The sequence below is a fragment of the Amphiprion ocellaris genome, chromosome 17 (genome assembly GCF_022539595.1).
Source record: "Amphiprion ocellaris isolate individual 3 ecotype Okinawa chromosome 17, ASM2253959v1, whole genome shotgun sequence".
NCBI lineage: Eukaryota > Metazoa > Chordata > Actinopteri > Pomacentridae > Amphiprion > Amphiprion ocellaris.
The window spans coordinates 11,490,112-11,516,956 of NC_072782.1; the positions used below are offsets into that span (position 1 = coordinate 11,490,112).

The window sequence follows — 26,845 nt, forward strand, 5'->3', positions numbered from 1 at the left end:
TTCACAGCAGGGATGGTGTCTTTCGTGATGATGTGTTGTCGACCAACTATAGCGTCTAGTCTGATGGCCAAAAAACTACATTTTGAGTCCATCAAACCAAAGAACCTTCTTCCACTAGACTTCAGCATCTCCCACATCACTGTCCAATAAAGGGCTGACCGGTGAAGAACAGGCAACAACTGTTGTTTGTATTGTCTTTCTTATTTCAGCTGCTGAGGCCTGTAACTACTTTAGAGGAGTCATAGGTGTCTTGTTGGCCTCCTTCACTTGCACTCAGTTTTGTGGACAGCCTGCTCTATGCCATTTTCCTTTCATTTTTTACTGGTGGATTTAACTGCAGTCCAAGGGGATATTCAGTGACTTAAAAATGTTCTTGTGTCCATCCCCTCATTAATATTTTGTCTTTCTACAGAGTTGCTTGAGTCTTCTTCGTGGTATAATTATAGCCAGGACTACTGATTTACCAGTGAGTGGATCTTCCGGATACAGATTTCTTTATGCTACACTCACTTAAGACACATTCGCTGCACTCAGATGATCCATTTCCCTAATTTTGTTACTTCTAACATCAATTGGCTGCACCTACGCTGGATGTGATGACTCACTTTAAAGGGGGTGAATACTTATGGAGCCATCTTTTTTAAATTTTAGATTTTTAATTAATTGGAATTTAATCTCACTTTGAGATGAAAGAGTCTTTTTTTGTAATATCTAGTCCAAAAGCCAAATTAAACTGATTAGAACTCAGTGTTTAAAAGCAATAAAATGGGTCAACTCCCAAGGAGGCAGAATGCGTTTTTAGAGGACCTTTGGGACATAGCATGTGCTCACTTCGGTGTTTGCTGGTGTGTCATGTACATAAAAAATGCTTTTCTAGGTTACAGATACAAGGTTTTGCATACTTTCTTTAATTGACCTTGGTAATAGATGGAGATGTCCTTTCAACAGTTTTACAGATTATTCTTTTATATTGCTCCTTTATGAGGAAAATTGTTTTAGGGCTGCAAGGGATTTATTTATTTTTTTGCTGTTGTACCGCTGCTAGCCACAGCGACAAATTGTCAACAAGGCTAAGTTGCCAAATCCAGTATTCATAATACACATGGGAAAATGCAAAGGTTGACAGGTATGTCTTGCCTAGGTAGGGTTGCCAAATAATTATTAAATAATTGCTGTTTGGTGTTGGAGTTTATTAATTGAAAGCCAGTCAGGCAAATATTACAGTTAATAGAAAGAATAAGTGTTAGATAGGATCATAAAATGGGAATGTGAAGGCTTTATTTCCCACATAATATCAATTCTGTAATTTTTGCTTGTTCAAATCAGTCAAAAAAAGAGCTTGTGCTTGACCAATAGCAATTATCAATAATTTAACCAGATTAGTGGCAAATGAATCGATAGGCACAGGGTGACGGTTATGACTTTACAGCATATGATTAAACTTCCCAAACAACAAATATAAAATATTACCATCCATATATTGTCATTATAGTACCAGAACTGATACCCAAATAGAATATGTTAGGGTGGTAATTATGTATTTAATATGGTAAATGTTCAATATCCAAATATATGTGTTGTTCTAGTGCATTTTACTATCTTCCCTCATACATATAAACAGTAAATTACTAATTAAATGTGTAGGTGGTAATCGTTCACATGAATGTGAAGAGAAAAGGTGATAATGGTGACAAAACCACGGGGGTGTCATTATTTCTTCTATTTTATGTCCTGTGCATTTTTCTTGTCTTTTTATTTTTTTATCAGAGCATCATTGTATTAAATTATGCAAACATCTCATATCTGATCATGTACATTGCATTTTTAGGGTGCAGTCAAAGAAAACAAAATGTACACCTGTGTCTGGAATGGTCTGTTCCACTATTCTGCAAGCCTCCCCTGAATGAGTCATCCAGCTGGCTCCTCATTGGACAAGACCATGCCATCCCTAGGGATTGCCTTGCAGAGGCAGAAAGGCCTTGCTTCCATTCACAGAAACACTGGTATGCCAGCCTGCTCTTTCATTCACATAGAAGACTAAATATTGCATGCTTTTTTGTCCTCTGCTCTTTTCTCCTTTGTCTTTTTGCCTCCTCTGTTGATTTGCGAGGGGCTGCCTTTTCTTCCCTGCTTTTGTGTTTGCCTTTGTTTCTGAGGAGAGAAGGCAGACGTGCGGTCTTTTTTTTTTTTCTTTTGCAAGGCAGGAAAGAGAGATATTGGGAGGGACTGCAGTGCGAAATCTGCGGCACAGTGAGAGCGGAAGCTGCTTATGAATGAGTGTCAGTCTCTCGGCTTTGCTAGATGCTCCTGAGGACATTTTATATGAATGTGTGCTTTCCGCTACCGGGGAGACAGAGATGCTTCATTGCTGCTGGTTTCAAGGAGACTCTTGAGCTTTTTCTGTTATCCTTTTGCTTGTTTCATTGACTTATCTGCCTGAGAAACATGTCGTTCCTTCTGTGTTTTTTTTGACTTGTATCATTCATGTAGTTCAGCCTGGACCAATTGCTGGGGATTTTAGACTGGCTGTGAATCTGTATCTGCTTCCTAGTTGTGGAACTGAATTTTTTATTCCTTTGTTGCAGAATACTTATACAGAATTAGTGCTACATATTAGACACATTGTATCAAAACAGTTTTTTTTTGGTAAAAATGGAAAAAAATTGCTTTTTTTTGGAATTAATGCTTGTTTCTAAGTATTTTGTGGAGAAACAAGAAGTGCATTAACTAGTCGTAGATTTTGGACAGTACAAACCTGTGGTACAAGAGTGATGTCTACTCATGTTCTGCAGCGATTATAAATTATCATTGCCAATTTGGTAATAATGTTACATATTCCCGTTCATGCTGAAATGTTACTGTATTGTTTCTTTTGAGGATTAAGGGAGGTTTCTTTTATACCCGTTTAAGGTAAATCTTAATTATCCATTCAACTCAAGGTTTTATCCTTAAATTAAAGAAATCTGTATCGTTTGTTGCAGAAGGTTTTGGCAGTCACTTTAATTGTAGCTGTCAGTTGAATTACTGTTAGCTTTCATTACTTATTTTACTTTATTTATTGGCAACTCTGTGATTAGTTTCTGTTGTCATCCCTTGATCACAACTCAGATCATCGATTTTTGACATTGTTTAAAACATTATTTCAAGTGAATTATTATGAATACCTATTTCAGTAAGTTAGATAATCGAGCTATCTCTCATTCTTCATTTCCTTTTCTCAGAAAAACAAATAAGGGGGAAAGAGTTATGGTAAATAAATATGAGACTGGGGAGTTTAAAAATTGATTGGCTCTAGTGTGCTGTAAGTGGGAGGTTTTTTTCTCCCTCCAACAGGAAGTGATTTGCAGTGTTCAGCAAGCCTTTTGTTGAGAAGGTTTTCTCAGATCAGTGAGTCATGCTTTAGCTCTGAGCCGGCAGGCAGCAGTCAGCAGAGAGTATTTGCTCTTCCCTCGCAGTGTCCGTGATCATCAACAACACAGACCTTTTTCTGTTCTCTTACTTTTTGGATTTTGAGGCTAGAATTCAACAGCAGCGGCAACAACAGCAGCAGCATCACCGCTGGAAACCAAATAAGGTGAACCACAACACTGGCAGCCTTTTATCCTCTTCTTCCTTTGCTTCAGTGTTGTGTTTCCATGGATTGTGTCTGTATATTTCTCTCTGACGGATTGGATTGCAGCTCTGGATTTTACTGAGAGCAGATTGGACTTTGGCGACAGCAGCAGCAGCAGCAGCAGCAGCAGCAGCAGCAGCTCAACACAACCACCACTGTAACCTCAATAGAGAAAATTACAGTCAGGTGGCCTGTGATTTCCAAAAGGCGTTTTGCTGCCTGTACCGTTGCTGCTATGTTACAAGAGAGGATAATCAGCACGGCTCAGCCACGTCTGCCAGCACACTTGTGAACAAGGCAGGCTGTGCGTGTTGGTTGGTGGAGAGAGGGGAGAGAGCAAGAGAGAGAAGGGTATGCTTCACCGTACCAAATACAACCGCTTCAGGAATGAGTCAGTAACATCCGTCGATGAGCTTCTCCACGGCCTGTCCATGAACCCCAAGGTCTCGGCCACCCCCCAGTCTGCAGCCGAGACATCTTACACACCCCCGACTGAGGTTCAGCCCTCCTCCACCACCACTTCTTCCAGCACCCCCACCAGCCACGGCTCTGACCACCTGGAAGATGGAGGCACCACCCTCTGTACCCTCATCAACAAGGTGTCCAGCCTGAAATTCAGCAACTCAGGCAGCTTGCTCGGCATCAAGGGTCTGCCCTCGGCAGTCAAGGACCTGGCTGTGTCTAAGCTGCAGGGGGGTGGGGGATCAGGCTCGGGCAGCTCCAGTGGCCAGAGCCCCAGCGCATCGGCAGCGGCAGCGGCAGCAGCCTCTGGTGTGGGCGGCTCTTTGTGCAGCTCGGCCTCCCATTCAAGCCCCTGCTCGCAGCTAGAGCCAGCTGTTAGCATGAGCAAGAAGAGCAGGCTGGATGAGCTCCAGCCCAGCGGAGAGGACTGGAATTCAGGTGGAGGTGGTGGACTGGTGAGCAAACCCTCCAGAGGATGGCTACACTCAAACGAGAAGATCTCTGGTCCAGGAGTGACATACATAGTGAAGGTTGGTGGAATTACTGTCCCCCCTTGTCTCATTTTGGTCTTTGTAATCGTTCTCTTTCGTTACCCATTCTCTATTTTCTTTCAATGACTTGAGTTTAGCTATGTGCAAGGGGTGATAAAAGAGAGATGATGTAGTTTCACTTGCACATCACAACATGCCCTTGAGTGGGTGTATGTAGGTTGGCTAGAGCAGAAGGCTGAGCAAAGGAGCAGCAACCAGAAAATAGACATTGAATAATTCAGGAAATGGAGAAGGTCAACAGTGAGGAAAAATAGAGGAAAAACCTGTGATGGCAAAAAACAGGAATTATCAGTGTCGGTTTAAACATATTATAAACATTAAATTTTCCACTGCATTTCTGTCTGTCTTGTGTATGTGGAGCCACAGCGTTATGCTTTTGTAACCATGGTGATGTGTTATTTCTGTACATTGTGCACCTCTATGAGCTCTATGACTGTTTTAGCTCGCAGAAAGTGAAACGGTTGAATGAAAAACGACATCCAGTGCATGTTTGTTTCATCACACCTGTGTTTCTTGTTAATGTTGTTCAGCCATCATACATCATTTAAAGGAGCACAAGTTGGCGCACAACTACAGGAGCTGTGAATGTCATCATTCCGGCAATGAGTCACTAGCATAAGGAGTGATGATGCTGAGCCCTGGCTCTTCAAGGTGTGAAATGAATGAAAAAAAATGGAAGAAACCATTTTCACTGAAACCACAAAATAACAGTAAACTGTTGATTTGACTGAAGATAGATTTTTTTTTAGTCTTTTATTTATTTAAACAAAAAACAAAACAGTTTTTTGGATGGAATGAGCACGCAGAACAGCCTTGCCAATTGAAATGTGTTATATTCCAAATCAAGTTAGACAGTATGATTGCCATCATATGACACCTACTACAACTTGCCTGAACAAAGCCTACAGTATCTGTGACCAGCATGACATTCCATTAACTGCATTAAGGCAGAGAGCACTTATTTGTCCAGTCAATGCTGCTGAAAGCATCCACACTGTGAGAGGGGAAATGGGTCCGCTCTGTGCTCCCTCACCCCCGGCTTTTCCTGTGGTTTGAGTCCAGCGTGTATCGAGCTCAATGTGGTGTTCTGCTCACAGCACTTTTAATTAGCGTCATGTGGTCACTCCTCGCACATCATGCACCATTACTCTAAAGGGACATTGACTGACAGTGACACTGTTTACAATCACACTTTTAACCCATGGTGGTTACTGTATGTGCTTGTGCAATTGTACACCAGATTTTGTTGTTGTTTTGTTGTTCCCTAAATGTTATCATTTTATCCCCCCAGTATGTTAAACAGGAAATTTTGTCACTATTTCAATTGTTTGTTTTTGATGGAGATTATAGCTCAAACCATTTTGCAAGGCTTTGTGTTTCCAGGGGGCGCAGGACATCTATATTTTATGCTCCAAGTCAGATTTCTAAAACTAATTGACTTCCTCCGTCTACAATAGCTGATTTCTGGTCCACTTCACAATTACTCTATAAAGCTGAACTTGTTAGCAAACATTTTGTCATTTACACATAGGAGATACAGAGCAACATTAGCAGTGATTTCTGTGTTTGTAACAGCAAAACGCCACATCTTCACATTACAGAAGCCCATAAATGTTTAGCATTTTTTCTTTAAAAATGTCTGACATAATTAATTGCTGATCAAAACAGTTTGCAATTCATTTTCTGTTGGTCGACTAATTGAATTTAACCCTCATGTTGTCCTTCGGGTCAAAATTGACCTGTTTTAAAGTTTGAAAATGTGGGAAAAAAATATATTTTCACAGTGAAACTTCTGATGTCTACATTTTCAACATTTTTGGGAAATCTTTGAACATTTTTTGGTGGAAAATAGAAATGTTAAAAATTAAAAATTTCGCTGGATTTTGGTTGATTTTTTGTGAATGTTCTTAAAGAAAATATTAAAAGTTTTACTGATATATATGTAATCACTTGAGATATTTTTATGATTTTTTTTTGGAAGATTTTTTGAAAATATTTACAAGAATTTTCTTGCCAAATTTGCGGGATTTTTTAAAATAAAAATTTTAAGGGAAATTTTAAGGGAAATTTAAAGGAATTTTCTTCCTGAAGGTTTTGCAAATTTTCAGAAATTTGGGGAATTTTTTTGCTGAATTTTGGGATTTTTTTCAGACAAGGAAACAATATTTTTTGGTGCCCGTAAATGAGGACAACAGGAGGGTTAAAGTTATTCCATCCATTTGTTGGCCAAGTGTGTTATCCTTTTGACCTGACCTGTGCTGTCCAGACTGCACAGAACTGCATGGTGTAGAGTACATGGTAATGCTGCCTCTACACATCACAGCAATCTAGCTACAGTAGCACAGTGTGGAGTTCACTGCTGCAAGTTCTGTGATATCTCTAACTAAATGATCTAAAAGCAAACATTTTTAGATTCATGTGCACAAGCAGTAAGCAAAACCGCAGCCAATGTGATATATAACTTGATGTTTCAGAAGACCTTTGCTCTGATGTGGCTATAAATGCGATCACTTACAAGTTGTGTTGTTTACTGGGGTCATTAATGGGCTCTTTAGAGCTGGCCTCACATAGATTTTCATAATTGATCTGAGGTTCAATTTTACGTTGTGAACCATGTGCGTGTTTATCGCACAGCATGAGAGACGGAAGCTGTCCATGTCGTGCTCAGAATAGGTCTCTACCAATTTTAGAACCGTCTGATATATTTTTGTCCCTGCTGAATTGTACACTTCAAACTCATTGTTCTAAAAATAGACAACATTACAAATTTGCGAATGTCATGTTGACAAAAATCGCCCTTGTTTTTTAGAGCTTGCAAAATGCTCGCTGAAGAGACAAGGAGTCATAATGTGAAATGTATTATTCTAATAAGTCAGTGCTTGTATGAAGAGGAGTGTTAGTGTGTCTGGATGCCTGTTTTGTTTACAGCTAGATTATGAATGCGATTCTCATAACGATAGGAACTCGTCAGCACAAAATGTTCCTGGTCTGCAGTATTAATCAGAGGAGGTGTTGTAATGTGAGTAGCTGTGCTGGTACTGATGGCACAGGAGGAGTCACATCACATGGCGTAGTAGCATACTTTTTATCACATTTTATTGTGAATAAGCATTGACTTGATTGTTTTCAAAGTTTGCGTCACCTTTGTGTCAGAATTTGGCAATGTGAACTCCTTGTCTAGGTAGATTTCTCTATTTTAAATGATAAAGTCTAAAAAATCATGTTTGGGCTCAGAAGAAAAAGCAACTTCTATTGAAGTTGTGTTGAACCAACAAATCACATTATTTATTGTATGTTACGAACTTAGTTGCCATAATTATTAACAAGTTGGCAAGCATAAAAAAGCTTTACTTGTTTCATTTAGATTTTCTTCAAGGTTTTGCCTTTTTCTTGTTTTTGTTTATGTAGTAGCTTTTAGGGAATTCAAATTTAAATCAACAACTAAATTGTTGGAATTCCTTTGTATTTGAGCCCACAATATTCTAATCTTGAAAGCCAAATGAAAAACACAAATCGAAATTGCTGCAGAAATTATAACTAAACATAAAAAGCTCTCTTTGGCTGATCAGATTTGTCAAATGAAGCTTCTTCATTTTTATTCTCGAGTTTGCTAAACTCACGGGTAGGATTCCACTGCTAAACATAACTGGCATTAACTATGAGCAGTAGTGCCACATAGTCAATCCTGAAAATCCAGAAAAATTAAGTTATCAGGCCAGTTTTATTAAGTTACAACAACTTGAATTTAGTCTTAAATCAACTAATGCAGAAATTTCAGTTAAAGTTACACATAATATTAAGTTGATGCAGTTACTAACATTGCTATGCTAACCCAATGTGCCAAAATAATGTTTGCAGCTTTAAAAGATTATCTATACTAGTAAGTTTTATTATTATTATTATTTTGTAAGTATGCATTTAATGAAGTGGTGTGACTAGGCGCCTTGAATTACTTTTGTGCTTTATAGTGTAGAAAAATCCGATGTTAGCAAAATTATGAAAACACAACTTCTATTGTGACACATTTTTAGGTCTGCTTGCAATTCTGGTTCACACCTGCATGAACAGACGAAGGTGAGGGAAAAGAAGTACAATTCAAATTACCAATTTAATGTTTGGTCACTTCAGTCCCTTATGTCCCAATTTATACGATCAGTGTAATGGTTATTTGACAAATTTGCACTCCAGACCTAATATTAAACGCTTTGACTCACTCAAACACATCCTGGGACAACGAGTATTGGAATGTAGTCAGAAAATGAGCAGTGTCTCTTGGCAGGGTAACATTTTTTAGAGAACCTGACCGACGCTGGATTGTTTGGGCCAATGCATATTTTAGGGAATGAGAATTTGTAGCATAAATATTTCGGCCAATATTGTTTTAATAGATATTTATATGTTAGAAATATGTTAAATATAGAAAATGATGGGGTCTTGGTTAATAACTTTCCAGTAATGTATTTTACGAGCAAATTAGCAATTTACTATGAAGACAAAGTATGATGCATGTTCTGCTACATGTGCTAAAGACAGTGCTGAGAGTATTCTATACAATGGAGTCACAGTAAGCTCCATACAACATATAATGACACAGTTTGTAAAGTATTCCAAGAATCTTTGTCAGTATTATCTTCTGTAAAAACAAGTTTTCATTTCAGCCTATATTGGGCAACATATACATTGAGACCAGTGTCTCTGTGACGGGCCCTGCAATGGTAAAAGAGCTCAGACAGAATGTGGCATTTTCACCATTAACTCCGATTTTAATTATGAGAGTCTAAATAAGATTGGAGAGATTAAAAAACATCACTACAGGTAAAGTTGAATTAAGAGTGTAGGTCAAAAGAGGGAGAAAGCATTGACACTGACAAAGATTTAAGAAAATCATCATAATATCGCCTCACAAATAAGTACCGGTAGTTCCCAGGAAGTTACAAGTCGTTTACATAAACAACTGTGTCATGTCCGATGTTAAATGATGCTTTCTTTTTTTTGCTAAAGCTTTTTCCCTTTCTAAAACAAGCCCTTGCTGTCTAATAAGTTGATGTTGTGTGTGTAGTGATTAGGTATACACTGAAGGACAGCAGTTATTTTTAGTAAGGTTGGATTGGTAACACAAAGGAATCCAATGTGTTATCCTGTAAACAGTGATGTATAATCTTTGTTACTATAATGCAGATTTTTCATTCTTGCTTTGCAGTATCTGGGTTGTATAGAAGTCCTTCGGTCGATGAGATCCCTGGATTTTACCACGAGGTCACAAATAACAAGGTATGTTCACACACAATGTAGTTTTCTAACCAGAAGTCACTAGATTTTAAGGCTTTTAAGACAAACTCAAAAATAACACACGCACCTTTGATGAGATAAAAGTTATTAAATGTTACTGCATTTGAAGTTATAGTTATTTTTCATTACTAATTGTTCATTACTAAGACAGAACCTCAAAGAAATGCCAGTTTGTGTCAAAATCAGGTAGAGATTTTTTCAGCAGTCACTCATGCACATACATTTTCTTGTGTATTTTAATGGAAAAGACAAATACTTCACTTTTGGTTATGATTTGTCCATATATGACATTACAGATGTAAATATGTTGTGTGTAGATTCAGTTGCATAAAAGTTATCTCTTGAACATTTGGGCATTCAGCAAGGGGTGTTAAAACTGTATTGAAATGAATTATATTTTATGAAAATATAAAGGGCTGCACAGTGGTGTAGTGGTTAGCACTTTCGCCTTGCAGCAAGAAGATCCCTGGTTCGCGTCCCGGCTTTCCCGGGATCTTTCTGCATGGAGTTTGCATGTTCTCCCTGTGCATGTGTGGGTTTTCTCCGAGTACTCCGGCTTCCTCCCACAGTCCAAAAATATGCTGAGGTTAATTGATTATTCTAAATTGCCCGTAGGTGTGAATGTGTGAGTGCTTGTTTGTCTTTGTATGTGGCCCTGCGACAGACTGGTGACCTGTCTAGGGTGTCCCCTTCCTTCGCCCGAGTCAGCTGGGATAGGCTCCAGCCCCCCCCATGACCCTAGTGAGGATTGAGCGGTGTATAGATAATGGATGGATGGATGGATGGATGAAAATATATACTGTATAGGCCAGTCCCTTCATTATGTACACCTACCCTTATGAATATTCTACATTTTGAATTTTTGTTGATGCTTTTAAAAATTTCAGATTCTACTGTATGTTCATTGTTAAGATTATAGTGGTGACGACGTTGTTCAGGGGTCCATTACATTACGTACATTTAAGAGCGTTCCTAATATTTTGCTTTAAATGATAATTGGGTGGGAAAATGCAAGAACAGGAGTTTTGAAGGAAGACGCTGCCCTGCATCAATGATTTTCAAAACTGTAGCCTCACTAATGTTAGATTTCTGATGAAATATGCACACTATCACCTAAAGCAATAACATTAGAGCTATCCTGCAGTGAAAAGATTTATTACCATCTGACGATCGAGCTGACTTTGGGTTACGCTGAAGGCCTTATGCTATATTAACTTGCTGTAGCACTAGCTAGCTGGAATCCTTTGCTGCTGTAAGCTAAACATCGCTGTTGATTTTACATTATTTTTATGTCTTGAATTCAAATATCAATGATAGTAAGTCATAACTTTTGACCTATACCCCTCAACTGGTAAATATTTGGCAATAATCAAACCAAATATAATTTCTGTTTCTGACTTTTACCATCAGACAACATGCTAGACATCAAGCTAGCTCACTTGCTTAGATTAATAATACATCACATGCTAACAGTAACATTACTGCTATTACCATTACTAGCACCAAATTAATGTGACTATTGTAGACACGATACCAAATAATGTGTTTAACATGTACAAATCTGAGATGAATTTTACTAGTTGGGTTTCTAAATTACTGAACATCTTGATTGTGTGAGGCTCAGTTCTGCCAAGCTCCTAGTTGTGTTAGTATGGATGCCTTCTTGTCTATTGGCACAGACACACAATAATGATAGTGACTCAGAGACTGACAATGACTCAATAGCGTGTCTGGGTAGAAAAAGACAAAAAAAACCTTGTGAGCAGAAAAGAGCCCCCAAAAACAGTGAAGGAAACAGAAGAAAATGTCAAACAAGAAGAGCAGCAGATATTTGTAGAGCCGAGAGTTGCAGTGATTAATTGGTTAGTTGTGAATTATTAACTTAATCGCCACCATTTTGATTATCAATTAATTGGTTTGAGTAATTTTTAAGTTAAAAATGTCAAACTTCTCAGATTTAATCTTCTTAAATTTAAATACTTTCTGGTTTCTTTATTCCTTTATGATAATAAACTGAATTTATTTTGGTTGTGGACAAAACAGGACGATTGAGGATGTCATCTTTGGGAAACAACGATTGACATTTTTTATACTTTCAACTAATGGGTTCATTTTTAAAATAATCGACAGGTTAATTAACATTGAAAATAGTCATTTATTCCAGCCACTGAATTGTAGTCTGTCAGCAAATATATTATATCAAAATATTTGTAAAGAAAATGGTTGCTTTGTGCCATGCTTTTGCACAGATAAAGTTACAACAAGAAAATTCTTTAAAATGTATTTAAAAATGTGATACGGTTTTGCCTATGCTTGAATTTACATTAAGCCTGCCTCTTATTGTAATTTGTTTGCACGGAGTTTTCTGTGACTCCACGAGTATCTCTGAAATCATTGACCAGTGTGCAGCAAGCCAAAGGCCAGCAGTGAATCGGTTTGTGTCATGTTCACTTTTCCACTTGACTTCCTGAAGTCAGTAACTTCGGCTGGCAAGGCCACACAGCAGTAGGCCTGCACTCGCTCTCTCTGTCACTGTCTGTATGTATTTCTCTTTAATAAAGAGAAAGAAAGCAAAAGAGAGTGAGAAAGCGTTCCTCTATTATTAGACCTCTCATTTTTTTTAAAGAACCTACTGCTGTGCGGGATTTATCCACCTAGAAAGACAGCAACATTTCTGGAACTGTCATGAAACCAATATTCGATTTGTCTCAGAGGGGAGTTTGACTTTTTGCATCAAAGCAGCTCTATCTTTAGCTACTATTTAATCCACATATTGTTGTGTTTTACGTAACAATCCCAGCGCAGTGATGGCTGATGTGGATAAAATAGATTTTTCTCTGTAATGTATTGTAATGTATGGCATGTAATATGAGATACATGTTTTTTAAGAGATGCATTGTTTTATTAATAGTTCAGTCATACCGTATCTAGCATTTTTTGATGTTGTTTAATTGTTTATCTTTTCCTGCATTTATTGTGAATAAGTCAATTTTGAACAGCCACAGAATTAAAACAAATGATCATAGCCATTCTAGTCTACCCTTTTCTATCCCACACAAAACATAAAGGAGTAAAGAAAATAAATGACTGTAATAACTAAAGGAAAGCATAAAGTACATTGAGATGAAATTATAACATGGCAATAACACATCTCAAGTCTGGTATTTAAATTTGTAACCAACAGGGACTTTCATCCAGTCAATGTTTTATCTCGATAATGTTGCGTCAACTCTCAGATCAGAAACAAAAGTTTACAGTCGTGCTAGCAGTTCTGGTAAGGCAGTATGCACAGATGGGATTTGAGGTGAAATGGGATTACTTTTTAGCATGATAATATGTTAATTAATTGCAAAGCACAGCTGAAGCTACTGGAAATGCTGTCAATTCTGAAGGCATTTTATAAACCAAATTAAAATGTTGGCCCGTTGATGGCAACGATGGAAAGGAATCACCAAAGATCTTAGGATTTATTTTCTGGCCACCACGACAGTCTTTACCAAATTTCAGCCCACCAACATGTCCATCTCATTGTGACGCTAGGAGAAATATTCAGTGATAATGGAAGTTGACAGGATCCATCTAACACTGATGCTGAATACCTGTATTGAACAAGAAAAGCATTCAGAGAGCGCAGTACTCTGCCAAGGCTGCTCAGTCATTGTATAATTTTTGACAGCCGAAATATTGAAAGAATTAGTGGTCCGCAGCGGTCGATTTGTAGTAGAATTGTAAACATGTGATTGCCAGCAGGCAGCTGACGTAGTGTTCACTTGTTGTCATAGCTACAGTGACGCCGTGCCGCTATCTCGCAATGATACAGAAATCTTTAACAAATCCGTGGTTCCAGATTATAAGCTGCATCACTGCCAAAATCTAATCACTTGGTCCTTGTGTCATTTCTGACCTTCCCTGAAATTTTCATCCAAATCCATTAGTCCGTTTTTTAATAATGTTGCTAACAGACAGACAGGCAGACATACCGTCACATAACCTGAATAGCCAACTCCTTGGATATCAAGATTTTCATTTATGAAATGCAGATGTGTTCTTTGTCTATGATGTATTCCTGCCCATGCTATCACTCCTCCACATTTATGGATGAGTCTCCATACAACGCTGACATCCACACAATGTTCCACTGTATGACACCAAGTGTCCAAGAAACATGAGGGGTTGCCCACTGAAGACGATCACGACAATGTTCTGCTGTTGAATCCAGGAATTTGGTGTGAGCAACTGTGGGCCTTTGTACCTATCTGAAGCGATTTCTTAGACAGCAAATGGTAGAGTTGTGGACATTGAAGTGTCTGGCTATGGCTTTAACTGACATGCCAGCATCTAACATACCAATAGCCTATTGTCATCTTTCTCTAGGCATTGTGTTATTTTAATAAATCTGCATTTTAAAATGGTCTTTTATAGTTACGGGTCAAAGGAGTGCCTTTGTACTGTTAATGCTAACTGATCATTGTCCTTAAAAAGCCACGCCTGACAAGGGTGGGGATTAACTCAATGAACAGTTGGCTAGATTTAGCTCTTTTCTAACCATAAAAATAGAAATGAGAGATTTCATTTCTCAATCAGTAAAGAAAACCATTGACATACCACCTTTTAACTTTATCTCGATTCTACAAAGCGCTTTATAATGTCTTTCTTATTCCCATACTCACACACCAATGGTTCCAGAGTCGAAATGCAAGGTGCTTCCATGCCATCGAGCAATAGCTTGAACTGCTAACCTTGCAATTAGTGGGCATCCCAATCTACCACCTTAACCACCAACCCTGCTGACGTTAGCTTTTTAGCTGAAAGTTCTGTTGTGCCTGACCCTGTTAGTTCTTTTCAAGATGACAAAATGCATTTTTTGAGAATTTAGTCATGATTAGTGACTGTAAACACAGTCCAACTTAATGCCAAAATGACTGTGATTCTGTGTCTGTCTGTGGTCACCATCTTGGCTTCATCCTTCTGTCTCGCCCTCCCTCTAGGGAAGCCATCAGCCTGGTGTGTGAGGCTGTTCCAGGGACCAAAGGAGCACTGCGAAAGAGAAAGGTACATGGATGGACCAATAAGATAAAGATTGAGGGATAAAACGATGGAGTGATCATGGGAAAAGTGATGCCCACACTGCAAGACCTAAAAAATGAATGTTGGTGAAATGTTCAGTAGATGAAAAAAGAGGAAACAGCATTAGATATTCATTTACCCTTCCACGGTCTATATATAGCACTCCCTCTGTATGTTTTTTTCCTCTCTTCCTTCCTTTATGTAAAAAGAGAGGGAAAATGGAGACAGAGAGGAAGAAATGATGAGAGAGAGAGATTGTACTTAGGGGAGAGAGAGGCTGAGAAGAGATGAAGAGGTATGGGACTGTATGTGCGTGGGTGTAGCTCCAGCCCACGATGCATTGCACACCGCACACAGTGCTTAGTGACTCATGTAGTGCACAATATCTGTGATCAGGAGGCTGAGCTAGTGTGTGTGTGTGTGTGTGCGTGCGTGCGTGCGTGCGTGTGTGTGTGTGTGTTCACATGGTGTGTGAGGAGAGTGTGTCTTAATGTGGGGTGTGAAATGAAGCATTACTCTGCTCTCTAGAGCTTGTTCAAATGTCAGGGAAGAGTATATAACACGGAATCAGCGCAGACGAGTTTCTCGGAATAGATGTAAGATATAAGATAATGTTATTTTGGCTGTGCGACAAAGACACTATGGTGACATCAACCTCATACTGAGAATTTTGAATGGGTTTGGCTAATTTTATCGGCCCTCTTGAATCCTCTGCTCTTCAACAGTTCTTATAATGTCCGACACTTCGCAGGCCAAATACTAGATATCATTTGTGAGGCTCATACTATAATCAGTACAAATATTAATATCAGTATCACTGTAAATAAATCCACCTAAAGAACAATACATTCAATGGTTATTTTGCTATTCTTTTTATGATGAAAAATCCTCACTATGTTCTAGATAGTTATTTTTTAATGGCAGCACAACCGGCTGAATTTTAGTGCAGGAGAAGCACACATTTTGTGTAATGAACGATGATGTTGCCACTGTATTCATCCAGTCGTGGTGAAATTGCATCAATGAATAATGAATGAACACTGTTCTTTAACCCGTTGAACTCCGAAAAGGTGTTATCTTTTCAAAACTCCACAACCGTCAGCCAGAAATTGTACATGGAAATTGTTCGTTTTTGCAACTTTCCAGTGGTTCTTCAGTAAATACTCTGAACCATACTGTTCCATCACACAACTTAACAAAATGTAAGCTTAAAACTGCTTAAATCCCTTTATTCAGCACATCGCATTTAAAAATTTGCCAAAAAATTAGATCTTACACTTTACCTAATTTAAAAAATTTAAAATTCTGTGCTCCTGGCACAAACATAATGACTCATAGTTATGGCGTTTTTGGTTGAACTCCATATAAATAAAGACAAATTTGTTATCAGTAAATTAACTATATCACATATATCCACCATTTTTCTCACAGTATTGATAACACTTGTAGGCACTTGGACAAATGTTGTACTTGTTGATTAGATTTTTAATTTGTTTTTTAATAAATAATAAAAAAAAAGCCTCAAATTTTTCTTAATCTTTCTAAGTATTATAACTGTGATACAGTGCAGAAGACATTTTTTAAGTTCTTTCTGCTTCTAGCCATGGTGGTGATGTGTCAATAAAGGTTGGGGACTTTAGTTTCAGAGGGTTAAGTTAATGGTTCTACATATAGAAAGTATTCTTTGAGAGTTTAATGATTAAAGGACCATCAGCTAGCAGATTGTTATCTAAGCTTAGCATAAACATTTGGAAACAGTGGGAAACAACTAGCTTTTTCCCCACTGACATCCTGCTGCCACCCTGGGCAAACCAGTAGATATTCCAGTAAGTCAGAGTGCTGGGGAAATAGATACTCTGGAGGTCTACTGGTGAGGTGCTGGTGTTTTTGTTACTTTTGCACAGGCTGTTTCCAGTGTTGTTTCATTTATGTCTTACTGTGTCTTCCTCTCAGCCACCATCCAAAGCTTTGTCCAGCATTTTGGGGAAAAGTAATCTGCAGTTTGCTGGTATGTCAATCAACCTAAATATCTCCACCAGTAGTCTCAACCTGATGACCCCCGACTGCAAGCAGGTCAGTTGCAATGACTGAACATGTGATAAAATGAATGATACTGTTCATAATGCTACCATATTATAATTAGAGGATCTCCCAGTATCCACTCAAAACAATAATTTTGAGTAACATGTCAAGTAAGAGGACATTTTCAGCAAATAGCTTTACTGTCAGATTTAACAGAAAAGACTGATATTTGAGGGAGATCTCATTGAAACTTATTTCTCTCAGAGCTAATGCCTTAGTTCAGAATTACTGCTTAATAAACATTGGCAGGGTGCGTATTAGAACCCCTGAGAACAACAGAACCACTGCAGGCCACCATCCTGAATTAGCAACAAAACAAACATGTTGCAATTTGAATGCTAGCAAGGCCTTCTGTTCTCACCTACAATTCAATAATATTCCTTACTGGTACTCTTAGATGAACATACAGCAACATGCTGATGTATCTCGACACAAGGGAAAAACTCTAAAATACAATTCTCCTTGAATTCTAGCAAAGCCATTTTCATATGAGAAGTACTAGCATATGTCAGATAAACATTTAACAAGATATAAACTGTATAAAGATTCAAAAGAAACATTTTAGAATAAATATTTCTGTAGATTCTCAATCATCCGGGTCATGTTAATCCCTGAGGGAGAACTTATTTTTACGGTTCTTGATTGCATTTTGTCTCTCATCTGTGAAACTTCTTCAGCTCTAACTGACTGACAGGTAGCCTCAGATATATGTTGTCAATCCAATCACGTGACTAAAGGCCCATTAATTAATCCAAGATTCACTTGCTAGATCAGGGATGCCTCAAAAAGTGTTATTGATAGTGCAACTTTCTGTGGAGAGATCTTAAGATTGCATTATAAGTACCTGATATGTGATGTCATAGACCCATTCCTCTGTTCAGAGTTCGCTCTTCCAGTTTAGAGTAGATGGCTTCCTTCACTCCTCTCCCAAACCTTATATCTTCTCTAAAGAAGTTGAGCATTTCTTTCCTCAAATTCTAAAGTTAAATGTACCAAGTCTATGAGAAGGCAAAAGATGTTGCAATTCCCTTCAAATCCTAGCCAAGCTTTTATCATTTTACGATGTAATTATGCAAATTAAGTACAAAATACTTATAGTATCTCGATACAATGAAAATATTCTGGAACTGAAATGTGCCCAGACAGCAAGGAGGTTAAACAGAGAAACGGCCACCAGTTGATTACAAAGAAACACCTGTACAAACTAAAAGACTTGATATCACTAGCAATCAGAAGCAGCACATGAGCAGATGCTCAGATTAGACTGATATAATGACATGAAACTCAAGAAACTCAACGTATATCTGAGCATCTGAATTGACAACTGTTTGACAACTGACTGGCCACTGCAGAAAATGGATAGCAGAAAACGTGCATCACGTTGGGATTATTTAATGAAGTTGTCCAAAACGAGCAGCATGGAGAGCCACAACAAAAACAGTGCTGATTTCATCCTCCTTTAGTCTACATGCAAATTGTTTTTTGTCCAGTAAATTTCTGCTATCAGTCAGCCTGGACAGTTTATCTCATCACTCTTACTTTAGAAAAGGAGGAGATTTGTTTCCCTATGTAGGCTGCTGCTCTAAAGGAAACATCATTTTAGGTATTGGGTGTTTTTTGAGGTTTATCTAATAAAAAGAACAGTTGAAAGAGGTGCAGATGTAGTTGAATATAACACAATTCTGACAAACACTTTTAACTATGTATACAGATATAATGACTGCATGTTTGTTTGTATGTATGCAGAAGCACATATTAATTCATTGTTCCTTTCTTCCTCACAGATCATAGCCAACCATCACATGCAGTCCATCTCCTTTGCATCAGGTGGAGACCCTGTAAGTAACCCAAAGAATCGTCCTATAATATGAAAGAATCCTATAATATGAACATCAAAGTTAGTTAAATGATGAGTGAGGGATTTATTTCATTGTTTATTAATGCAGTTATTCACAGAACTGCTATTTTAAACTCACATGTATGATAAGTTTATCAGATGACATTGTGGTTGTAAAAGCAGTAGTTTAGCGGTGCACAGCAGCAGCTTGGAAATGGCTCTGAAGTGACTGCGGATAAACATGCAGTCCTAATTGGCTACGTTTTAGTAGATGTTACATACTTGTTCCACTATCTGACCACAGAAACAGAAAATTATATGAATGACGACCGCTTTATTGGTCATTTTGATGGTGTTAAAATGCAGCATGTGTGAGCACATAGAGCAGGAGAGAAGCTAAAACTGGTAGAGTTTATGTTGCACTGAGGCACAAGATTCAACATGAAAACATTTGTGTGATTCAAATATAATTTTACAAAATGCATCTTTTATTTTAGGACACAACAGATTATGTTGCCTATGTAGCAAAGGACCCTGTTAACAGAAGAGGTGAGCATTTTATTTAATTCATTCTCTATAGATTGTCTCATAGGCAACATGCTAATAAACATTTGTTGCTCTGATGCTTGTCAGCATGTCACATCCTGGAGTGCTCTGATGGACTTGCCCAGGACGTCATCAGCACCATCGGCCAGGCCTTTGACCTTCGCTTCCAGCAGTACCTGCAGTGTCCCTCAACCAAGCTGTCCTCCACACATGACAGGTTAGGTGCTGATAGCAAACGTAGCACACATACACAAGCACATACAGATGGAAATGATTATAATAAGAACAATAATTATAATAATGCATTAGGATCAAAGTACCCTTTCTTCTTAGGGTATTAAACATGGAGGAGTTGCCGTGGACAGAGGAAGAGGAGGAGTCAGCAGAGCATCCTTACTATAACAACATCCCCGGCAAGATGCCTCCCCCTGGAGGCTTCATCGACACCCGGCTGACCAATCAGAATGCAGCAACAGATGGCTGCCAGGTACAGCTCAGTTTATCTGGATTTATCCCAGACATATGAAAAGAATAATGTTGACTTTCTGACTTGTAGTCTGGTTAATTTTGTCTGGACCAAAGGAAAAAATCCTAAATAATTTTTGGATTTTAAGTTGAGGTTTGGTTTGTGTTCATAACAACTGTTCATAAACCAAGATATACAGACTGACAGACTGAACAGAACAGAACAGAACAGAACAGAACAGAACAGAACAGAACAGAACAGAATAGAATAGAGTTTATTGCCATTTGCACATGTACATCACAGTAACAGGTACACTGGAATTCTTGTACGTGACTCCAATTCAAAAAATTATTTAGCAGCAATTAAAAAAAAAAAAAAAAGAATCACAAAATAAATCACACTTAAGCACATTATCAGTGCAAATATTAGCATAAATAGATAAAAACACAACAATTAATAAAATACTTGTTTGCAAAGGTACTTAATGCACATTATGAGGCTGTTGCACATTATATGATACTACATGATAATATTAAACAGCATTATTTTTTTAGGTCATTACTGAGGGATCGCTGTGCCATGCTTTTTAATGAGCTAAAAAATTATACAAATAGGATACAAACTCAAATTCACAATCTGTCTGATCATGGAAAATGACTCCACTCACATGCTGACATGCATATGTGTAACCATGGTTGTCATATTAATTGCATGACTATATACAGGGCTCACGCAGATGGCTATCAGATTAACAGCAAACAGGTAGCAGATGGAAGTTTGAAGTTTAGCTTTTGAAATTATGCTAAAATCACAAATCTACAAAAATTCTGCACCCGTCGGTTTTAAAGTTTTCATAATATGTGTGCAGTTATTTTTTAATTTGATCTTCATTTTGTAATTCGTAAATATCTTACTGTTTTTCTGCATGTCAGCAGATGGGTCCAGGATCAGTGGATCAGACATATTACCAAGGGCGGCATTGTGAAAACTGGGGAGATGATAGAAGGGCCTTCTTCATGCAACAGGGTGAGAAAACCCATTCAGTCCACTACATGCGGGAATTAATTCTGTATAAGTTTCTCATTTCAACAGTGTGATTGTGATTGTTTCTCATGTCTAGGATCATTTGATATAAACAGTCTACCAGAGAGTAAAAGCCAGGCACCAAAAACCGGAGAGATGCCCACGTATGTGAACACGCAGCAGATTGATGCCCAGGTGCTCGCAGCGCTCCAGGCAGAGGCAGAAAACGTGACGAAGGGCATGGCAGCCGCCGCCAAGGAGAGCCCACAGAAGGACCTGTTTGACATGAGTAAGACTTGGCTGACTTATCCTGGATTTGAAAGCAGTCATTGATTTTAATAAGTATGAATATGAGCACATTTTATTCAATCTACTGTGTATCTATGATTAATTTCAGGCAGACTGGACATGACCCTCTTAACTCCAAGCTGAGTTTTTTGGTGTTTTAAGTACTGCAAAAATATATATATATACATACCATGTATATTGAAGTATTTTCTGTTTATAATCTATTTTCATACTTGTCTCTATCTGCTCTGTGTAAACACAGCTGGTAGTTCAGCTAAAAAGTCAGAATTTTTCTTAAGATTTTTGGTCAATCTTAGTTTTCATTTGCGCCAAGGAGCGCAGCTTTTTTTGCTTTTCACGTAATCTGTTTTAAAATGTATGAATGAGACATGTGGAATGAGGTGATTTTGATGAAATATCACAATTTTTAGGGTTGATTTGGCAAAATTTACTGACAAAACTGCACTTCACAGATATTGGAAAGTTAAAATCCAAGTCTTTCAGTTAGGGTTAGGCAGTTTCTAGCCTGATAAATGGTGTCATCTTGTTTGTTTTTTTTAGGATAAGATGCTTTTCAAGCTTGCTGGTGGGATTTTGCAGTTGAGAGGGTTGAGATTCACCTGTTAAAACAACACCAAGTATTTGAAAAGAATCTGCACCTTGCTTTCATTGTAACACCGTTGGATGACTATAAAATCGGAGTCCTTAATTATAGAGGTTTCCTACCTTTTGTTTCCTAGTGACTTTGGTGTGGCGTTATAATAGCATCTTGTCGGTATGAAGACAAAAGGAGCACAGCATTAATGATGGTGTTTAGGTTTACTCCTTCCTCCTTTCAACTTCAACCTCAGCTTTGCTATTATTAGACACAGAAGATCATTTGCATAAATATGTGTGCAACCATGTAGAAGAAGTCCTGGTACAAACTACATGTGAGGCGTGGGAGATATAGTTAAGAAGTCTATTTCTACTCTAGTTCTTTAACTGTACAGTCACATTTTACTGAATGTCTCTAATAACAAAAACACTACTACTACTTTTTTCCAATTTTTGATGAAAAATGATGTAGTGCTCAAAAGTAGATTTTTTTTTCTGATGACTGCAGTATTATATAACAGGTTGTTGGTTCAGTATATTTACAAAATATTTTTGCAAAGCAAGCAGGCTTGGTTTTTAAGTCTGCTGCCTCATATCCTAGGATTTGAATAATAGTTCAGGTCTCTTTTTGTAAAATTCAAACAGTTTTTGTCTCCTTCCAAGTCCTGTGTGCACCAGGGGCCACTGGCAACCCGAATAAATGGGAGAAAATAATAATATACATGCTCATAAAGGGAATACATGCAACACTGTGACATCACCATATCATTGCATCAATTGCCAAAGTATATAACATAAAATATAAGTAGAGGTAAAGAAAATTAGTACGTGTGAAGAAATTATTCTTGCAGATTTACTATAAGGTTCTTCACTGTTAAAGCTAGAGTGTGAGGCCCTTACCCACCTAATTCACACAGTGCTGATTAAGCCTATCAGTGTCAGGTAAATCTCGCTTTTTTTGCCATATGCAGAAGTTTACATGTGGTTTCTGTAGCGACCTTCCCACATGGAGATGGAATAGGTTACAGCTCCAGAAAAAAAGAGAAGTTTCTGATGCTCCGTATAAGAAAAGAAACTAGTCATTCAAAAAAAGGATTACGGTCTAAACAAGTGATTATCTGTGAAATAGATGTCATAATCATGAGTCAGCAGTGTTTGTGTAATTACTGTCACTTCCAGACGGGGGAGACAGCAGCTCTGCACTACAGGTTTAATCTAAGAATTTGTGAAAATGACCTTAGAAGAGAGTTATGGTGAATATTATGAAGGTGTCTGGTACCTACAGTGCTGGTAAATGATACTGGAAACTGTAGTTTTTGTGTGCTCACCAGGAAAATGTCATTTAACCGTATTAAAGTCACAAAGGTCTCAACCTTTAAATGCAAATACTGCTGTAGATTCTAAGTTGTTTGTTACAACATTTCAGGTAAACCCCAGAAACGTGCTTCTGTATGAGAAAGACCAACAAAAGAAATGCTAAATGAGGCTAGTTCAGACTTAACACCATGACTTCTGCACTCTCTGTATTGTGTCTTTTAATGCAGGATGTGAATGAGATTCCCCAACTATGGCTTGTTTTATTGGATGAATAGAAGAGGCAACTATATCCACATTATTTTTCTGACATTAACAATCTCTCCCTTCTTCTAAAAATACAAAGAAAACTTTCTCAAGCTAAAGAATTAATGGACAGCCATAATGATAATTTTAATGTGCTGTACTTACTGTTCTCCTCCTAATTAATCATTGTGGCCATCACCTATGCCAGAGCCCTTCGAAGATGCCATTCAGTCCCAGTCTCAGCCTCCCTCCCTGGGGCAGGTGCAGTCACAGATGTCGGGTCTCCACAAGGCGGCGTCCGTGGACAACTCAAGCCCTCTTCTTGTGCGCTCGCTGGCCTTCCGGGCGCAGGAGGAGCTGGAGGGCCAGACGTGGTACCACGGCAAAATGAGTCGCCGCGATGCTGAGAAACTGCTGAGAGACGATGGGGATTTCCTCGTCCGTAAGAGCACTACCAACCCAGGGTCCTACGTACTGACGGGCATGCACAATGGACTTGCCAAACACCTGCTGCTGGTGGACCCTGAGGGAACGGTAAGAGCGGCGTAAAAGGGCATGAAGACTGTGTTTCAGAGAGATATTCTAGATTAAAAAATGACAGATTTGTGAATGCATAAAAAGACAAATTTTCCAATGTGCAAGTGAAAAAGACTCAATTGTTATTTGACAAAAACTAACTTTTCATATCTCTGTTCTTCTTTTGAAAGGTACGGACAAAAGATCATGTATTTGACAGCATTAGCCACCTTATTGGGCATCACCGTGACAACAGTCTGCCGATCGTGTCAGCCGGGAGTGAACTGTGTCTCCTGCAGCCTGTTGGAAGGAAACAGTGATGCTTGCAAAGCCTGATGGGAAATGGGAAGCTGTTATCGGTCTCCCATCCTGGAACTTGAAGGAGAAACATGAGAAGAAGATGCCTAAAGGCTCTTTGTGCTGACAGAGTTTTTAGGAAAACTGACCTGCAGTTACTTCAATGGAGCCACTGGAAGATTTGTTGAAGATAAATAATTATTTATAGAACTGTTATTATTTTGTTGTGATGACTGAAATGCTATATTTTTAAGAAGACATAGGTGCATTTGGACATAATATCTTGATTTGGTGTTTTAAAAGATTAAAAAAAGACAATTGTTCTTGTAGTTTAGATGAAATGCAAATCAAACCTCAAAGAGGTGTTAACAAGAGTATTTTAGAATAAAAATCTAAAATTTTAGTTTTGTCTGTCAAGCACAACCACATTTCTACAGGAACTGTTGGCTAAGATGTTGAGGAAACAGAAATGCTGTTTATAATGAGTTACATAAGGAAAAATGTCCTTTAATCTCACCAATAGTGTGACAGCTTACTCAATTAGTCACTATATGAAACCTGCTTTTATTGGAGATTAGAACTGAATGTGTTTTGCTTTGCAGTTGTCACAAAGTGTTGGGGTGCAAACAGATGTCCTTCATAGTGCTGTCAATGGCTTTAAAGATAAACTTTTTTATCAAGTATTTTCTTGTGTCACTGCAGTCGCATGACTTAAAACCAACTGTTCTTGTGGCCATGTTCGTAGACCTTGATACCCCTTTATTTGAAAGAGGTGCTTGTGTATGCTGACACTGTAAAATATTTATGCTTTTCAACCAGTGATTATTTCTGAATTGGTTTTCTCTGAATTCTTTTAGGTGTGTAGTCGGTGATTAGTTTCGGGGCTTGAGTCACACAATGGATATTCTCACATTCTTAATTAACATTTTCAGCTTCTTTCTTTATAGACGAACTTTTCAGAGTTTATTATTTGAAGGATCACAAATGAATAGCACAATCAACAAGTTCGACCACAGAAAAAAAAAAAGTTCGACCACTTAGATCATCTGTGTCAGTTGCACCAATTACCAATGTGTTGAGATGTAATTTACACTTTTTGAATCTGACAGACATGTTCACTCTGTGTGCACTCAATCCAGAATGTTAAATATTAGATCACGTTCAGTTACTGATGATAGATGGATTTTTCTTTCACTGTGCTGACATCTAATGGCAGGGCTACTGTCTTGCCACTAGATGTCATCATAGAAACGCTTTGATACCCGTCAGTCACTTCCTTTCTGTTATTTTCTTACCAGGGAAGGAAAATGTCGCTGTGTGTTGCTTTCAGTACTACAGCTGAGGGTAAATCAAACATTGTTTTATTTTGCAGTCCACTGTACACAATCGTTCCTCTGAACAGTTCAGTATTTAGGTTATACAGACTGTTTTTGTAGAGAAGGAATCCAAATTTTGAAATGGCTTATAGAAATAGTACACAGCAGTTCTAGAAAAACAGCCTTTAAAAAAAAAAAAAAAAAAAAAAAAAAAGAAATGCTCTCATCCTTACTATTGTCAGGACTCTGATGGATACCAAATGAATGGGGCATTGTATTTGATATGCACTGGACCACTTCAATTGAACCAAAATCAGCATGTGTTCAATGAGTTTGACAAGACAGATGCAATGTAATATAACGTGCCTGTGTTTTGCTGCAAGAGGGAGTGTACAGTACATGCATCTCACAACAACACACATTTAGCAAAAAGTTTGCCGTATTGGGATCATTCTAGTAAATATCCACCGCATCCACTCTGGCTTTTCTTGATTCCTCGTGTCCCATATCCTGGTTTGCTTCTCAGGATTCATTAGCGGAGAGAAGAATTATTTCAAAAGAAAAGCGAGAAGAAAACAGGCACAAAGAGTCACTGAGGAGTTTTCCGCCATTTACGTTTACGTTGTCTGAGTATTTGTGACAAAATTTCATCAAATGTCATGTCAGAAGGAATAACGCGCTAAAATTTTTAAAAAGCACTACGCTAATGTCAAAAAATTCTTTTGAGTCTTCATTTCTGGGGAGTGAATTTGTAGAGTCACTTTGGCCAGATGTGCAAAGTTTTGAAGGAAGCAGAAAAAAACGACTCCATGCTTGAACCTATCGGATCACGTGATGATTAGACGTAAAGAAAATTCTCCAACCAAACGCACCGGGACACAAATAAGAACATGGTGTCTTTCCAGATTTCTGTTGATGAAAATGTGCCTTTTATTTGTACAAATGGTGTTTTTATTTCTCTTTCTCTCTCCCTTCAAAGTGCAATAGCTGATCTTCAATGGGGCATGCCTGTTCACTAGAGGTTGTGTTTCGCCCTGCTGCGTGTTGCTGCTTGAGACTTCTGTTTTCTCTGTCTCTTTCCCTCCCTCCCTCTCTATTATATATTATAAATGTATCATTTCCAGATTCTAAATATAAATCTTTGTCTGAGGGGAAAGATCACAGAAACTCACTATTTTGGGACAGGTATAGTAAAAAAAAAAAAAAAATTAAAAAAAAGAAAAAAAAACATAGAAACAACAAGTCCAAATGATGTTTACAGATTTAATCTTTTGGTTGTATGGGTTTATCATTATTCTGTATGACTGTTGGCAATAAAACCGTGAATGTGTAGAA

General features: G+C 38.0%; 1 protein-coding gene across 2 annotated transcripts; it reads left to right on the plus strand.

The window, feature by feature from the left end:
• Positions 1 to 1,960: 1,960 nt before the first annotated feature.
• shc3 (SHC (Src homology 2 domain containing) transforming protein 3) lies at positions 1,961 to 26,845 on the plus strand. Of its 2 annotated transcripts, none has more exons than XM_035941286.2 (12): positions 1,961 to 4,605; positions 9,827 to 9,897; positions 14,904 to 14,967; positions 16,936 to 17,055; positions 18,849 to 18,902; positions 19,399 to 19,450; positions 19,535 to 19,664; positions 19,781 to 19,934; positions 20,846 to 20,939; positions 21,034 to 21,225; positions 23,590 to 23,915; positions 24,089 to 26,845. In XM_035941286.2, exons 1-12 carry the CDS (start codon positions 3,967 to 3,969, stop codon positions 24,215 to 24,217), a joined length of 2,025 nt encoding a protein of 674 aa, XP_035797179.1. In that variant the 5' UTR covers positions 1,961 to 3,966; the 3' UTR covers positions 24,218 to 26,845. The 2 variants fall into 2 exon arrangements, with proteins under 2 accessions (XP_035797179.1, XP_035797180.1); XM_035941287.2 differs by having other exon boundaries at positions 1,962 to 4,605; positions 20,849 to 20,939.

What these genes read in the sequence shown, in the direction of transcription:
- shc3 (XM_035941286.2), top strand. Translation starts at nt 3,967, where the DNA reads ATGCTTCACCGTACCAAATACAACCGCTTCAGGAATGAGTCAGTAACA. An exon ending in GAGTGACATACATAGTGAAG is followed by an intron (nt 4,606 to 9,826) that starts GTTGGTGGAATT and finishes CTTGCTTTGCAG; the next exon opens with TATCTGGGTTGTATAGAAGT. An exon ending in TTGCATCAGGTGGAGACCCT is followed by an intron (nt 18,903 to 19,398) that starts GTAAGTAACCCA and finishes CTTTTATTTTAG; the next exon opens with GACACAACAGATTATGTTGC.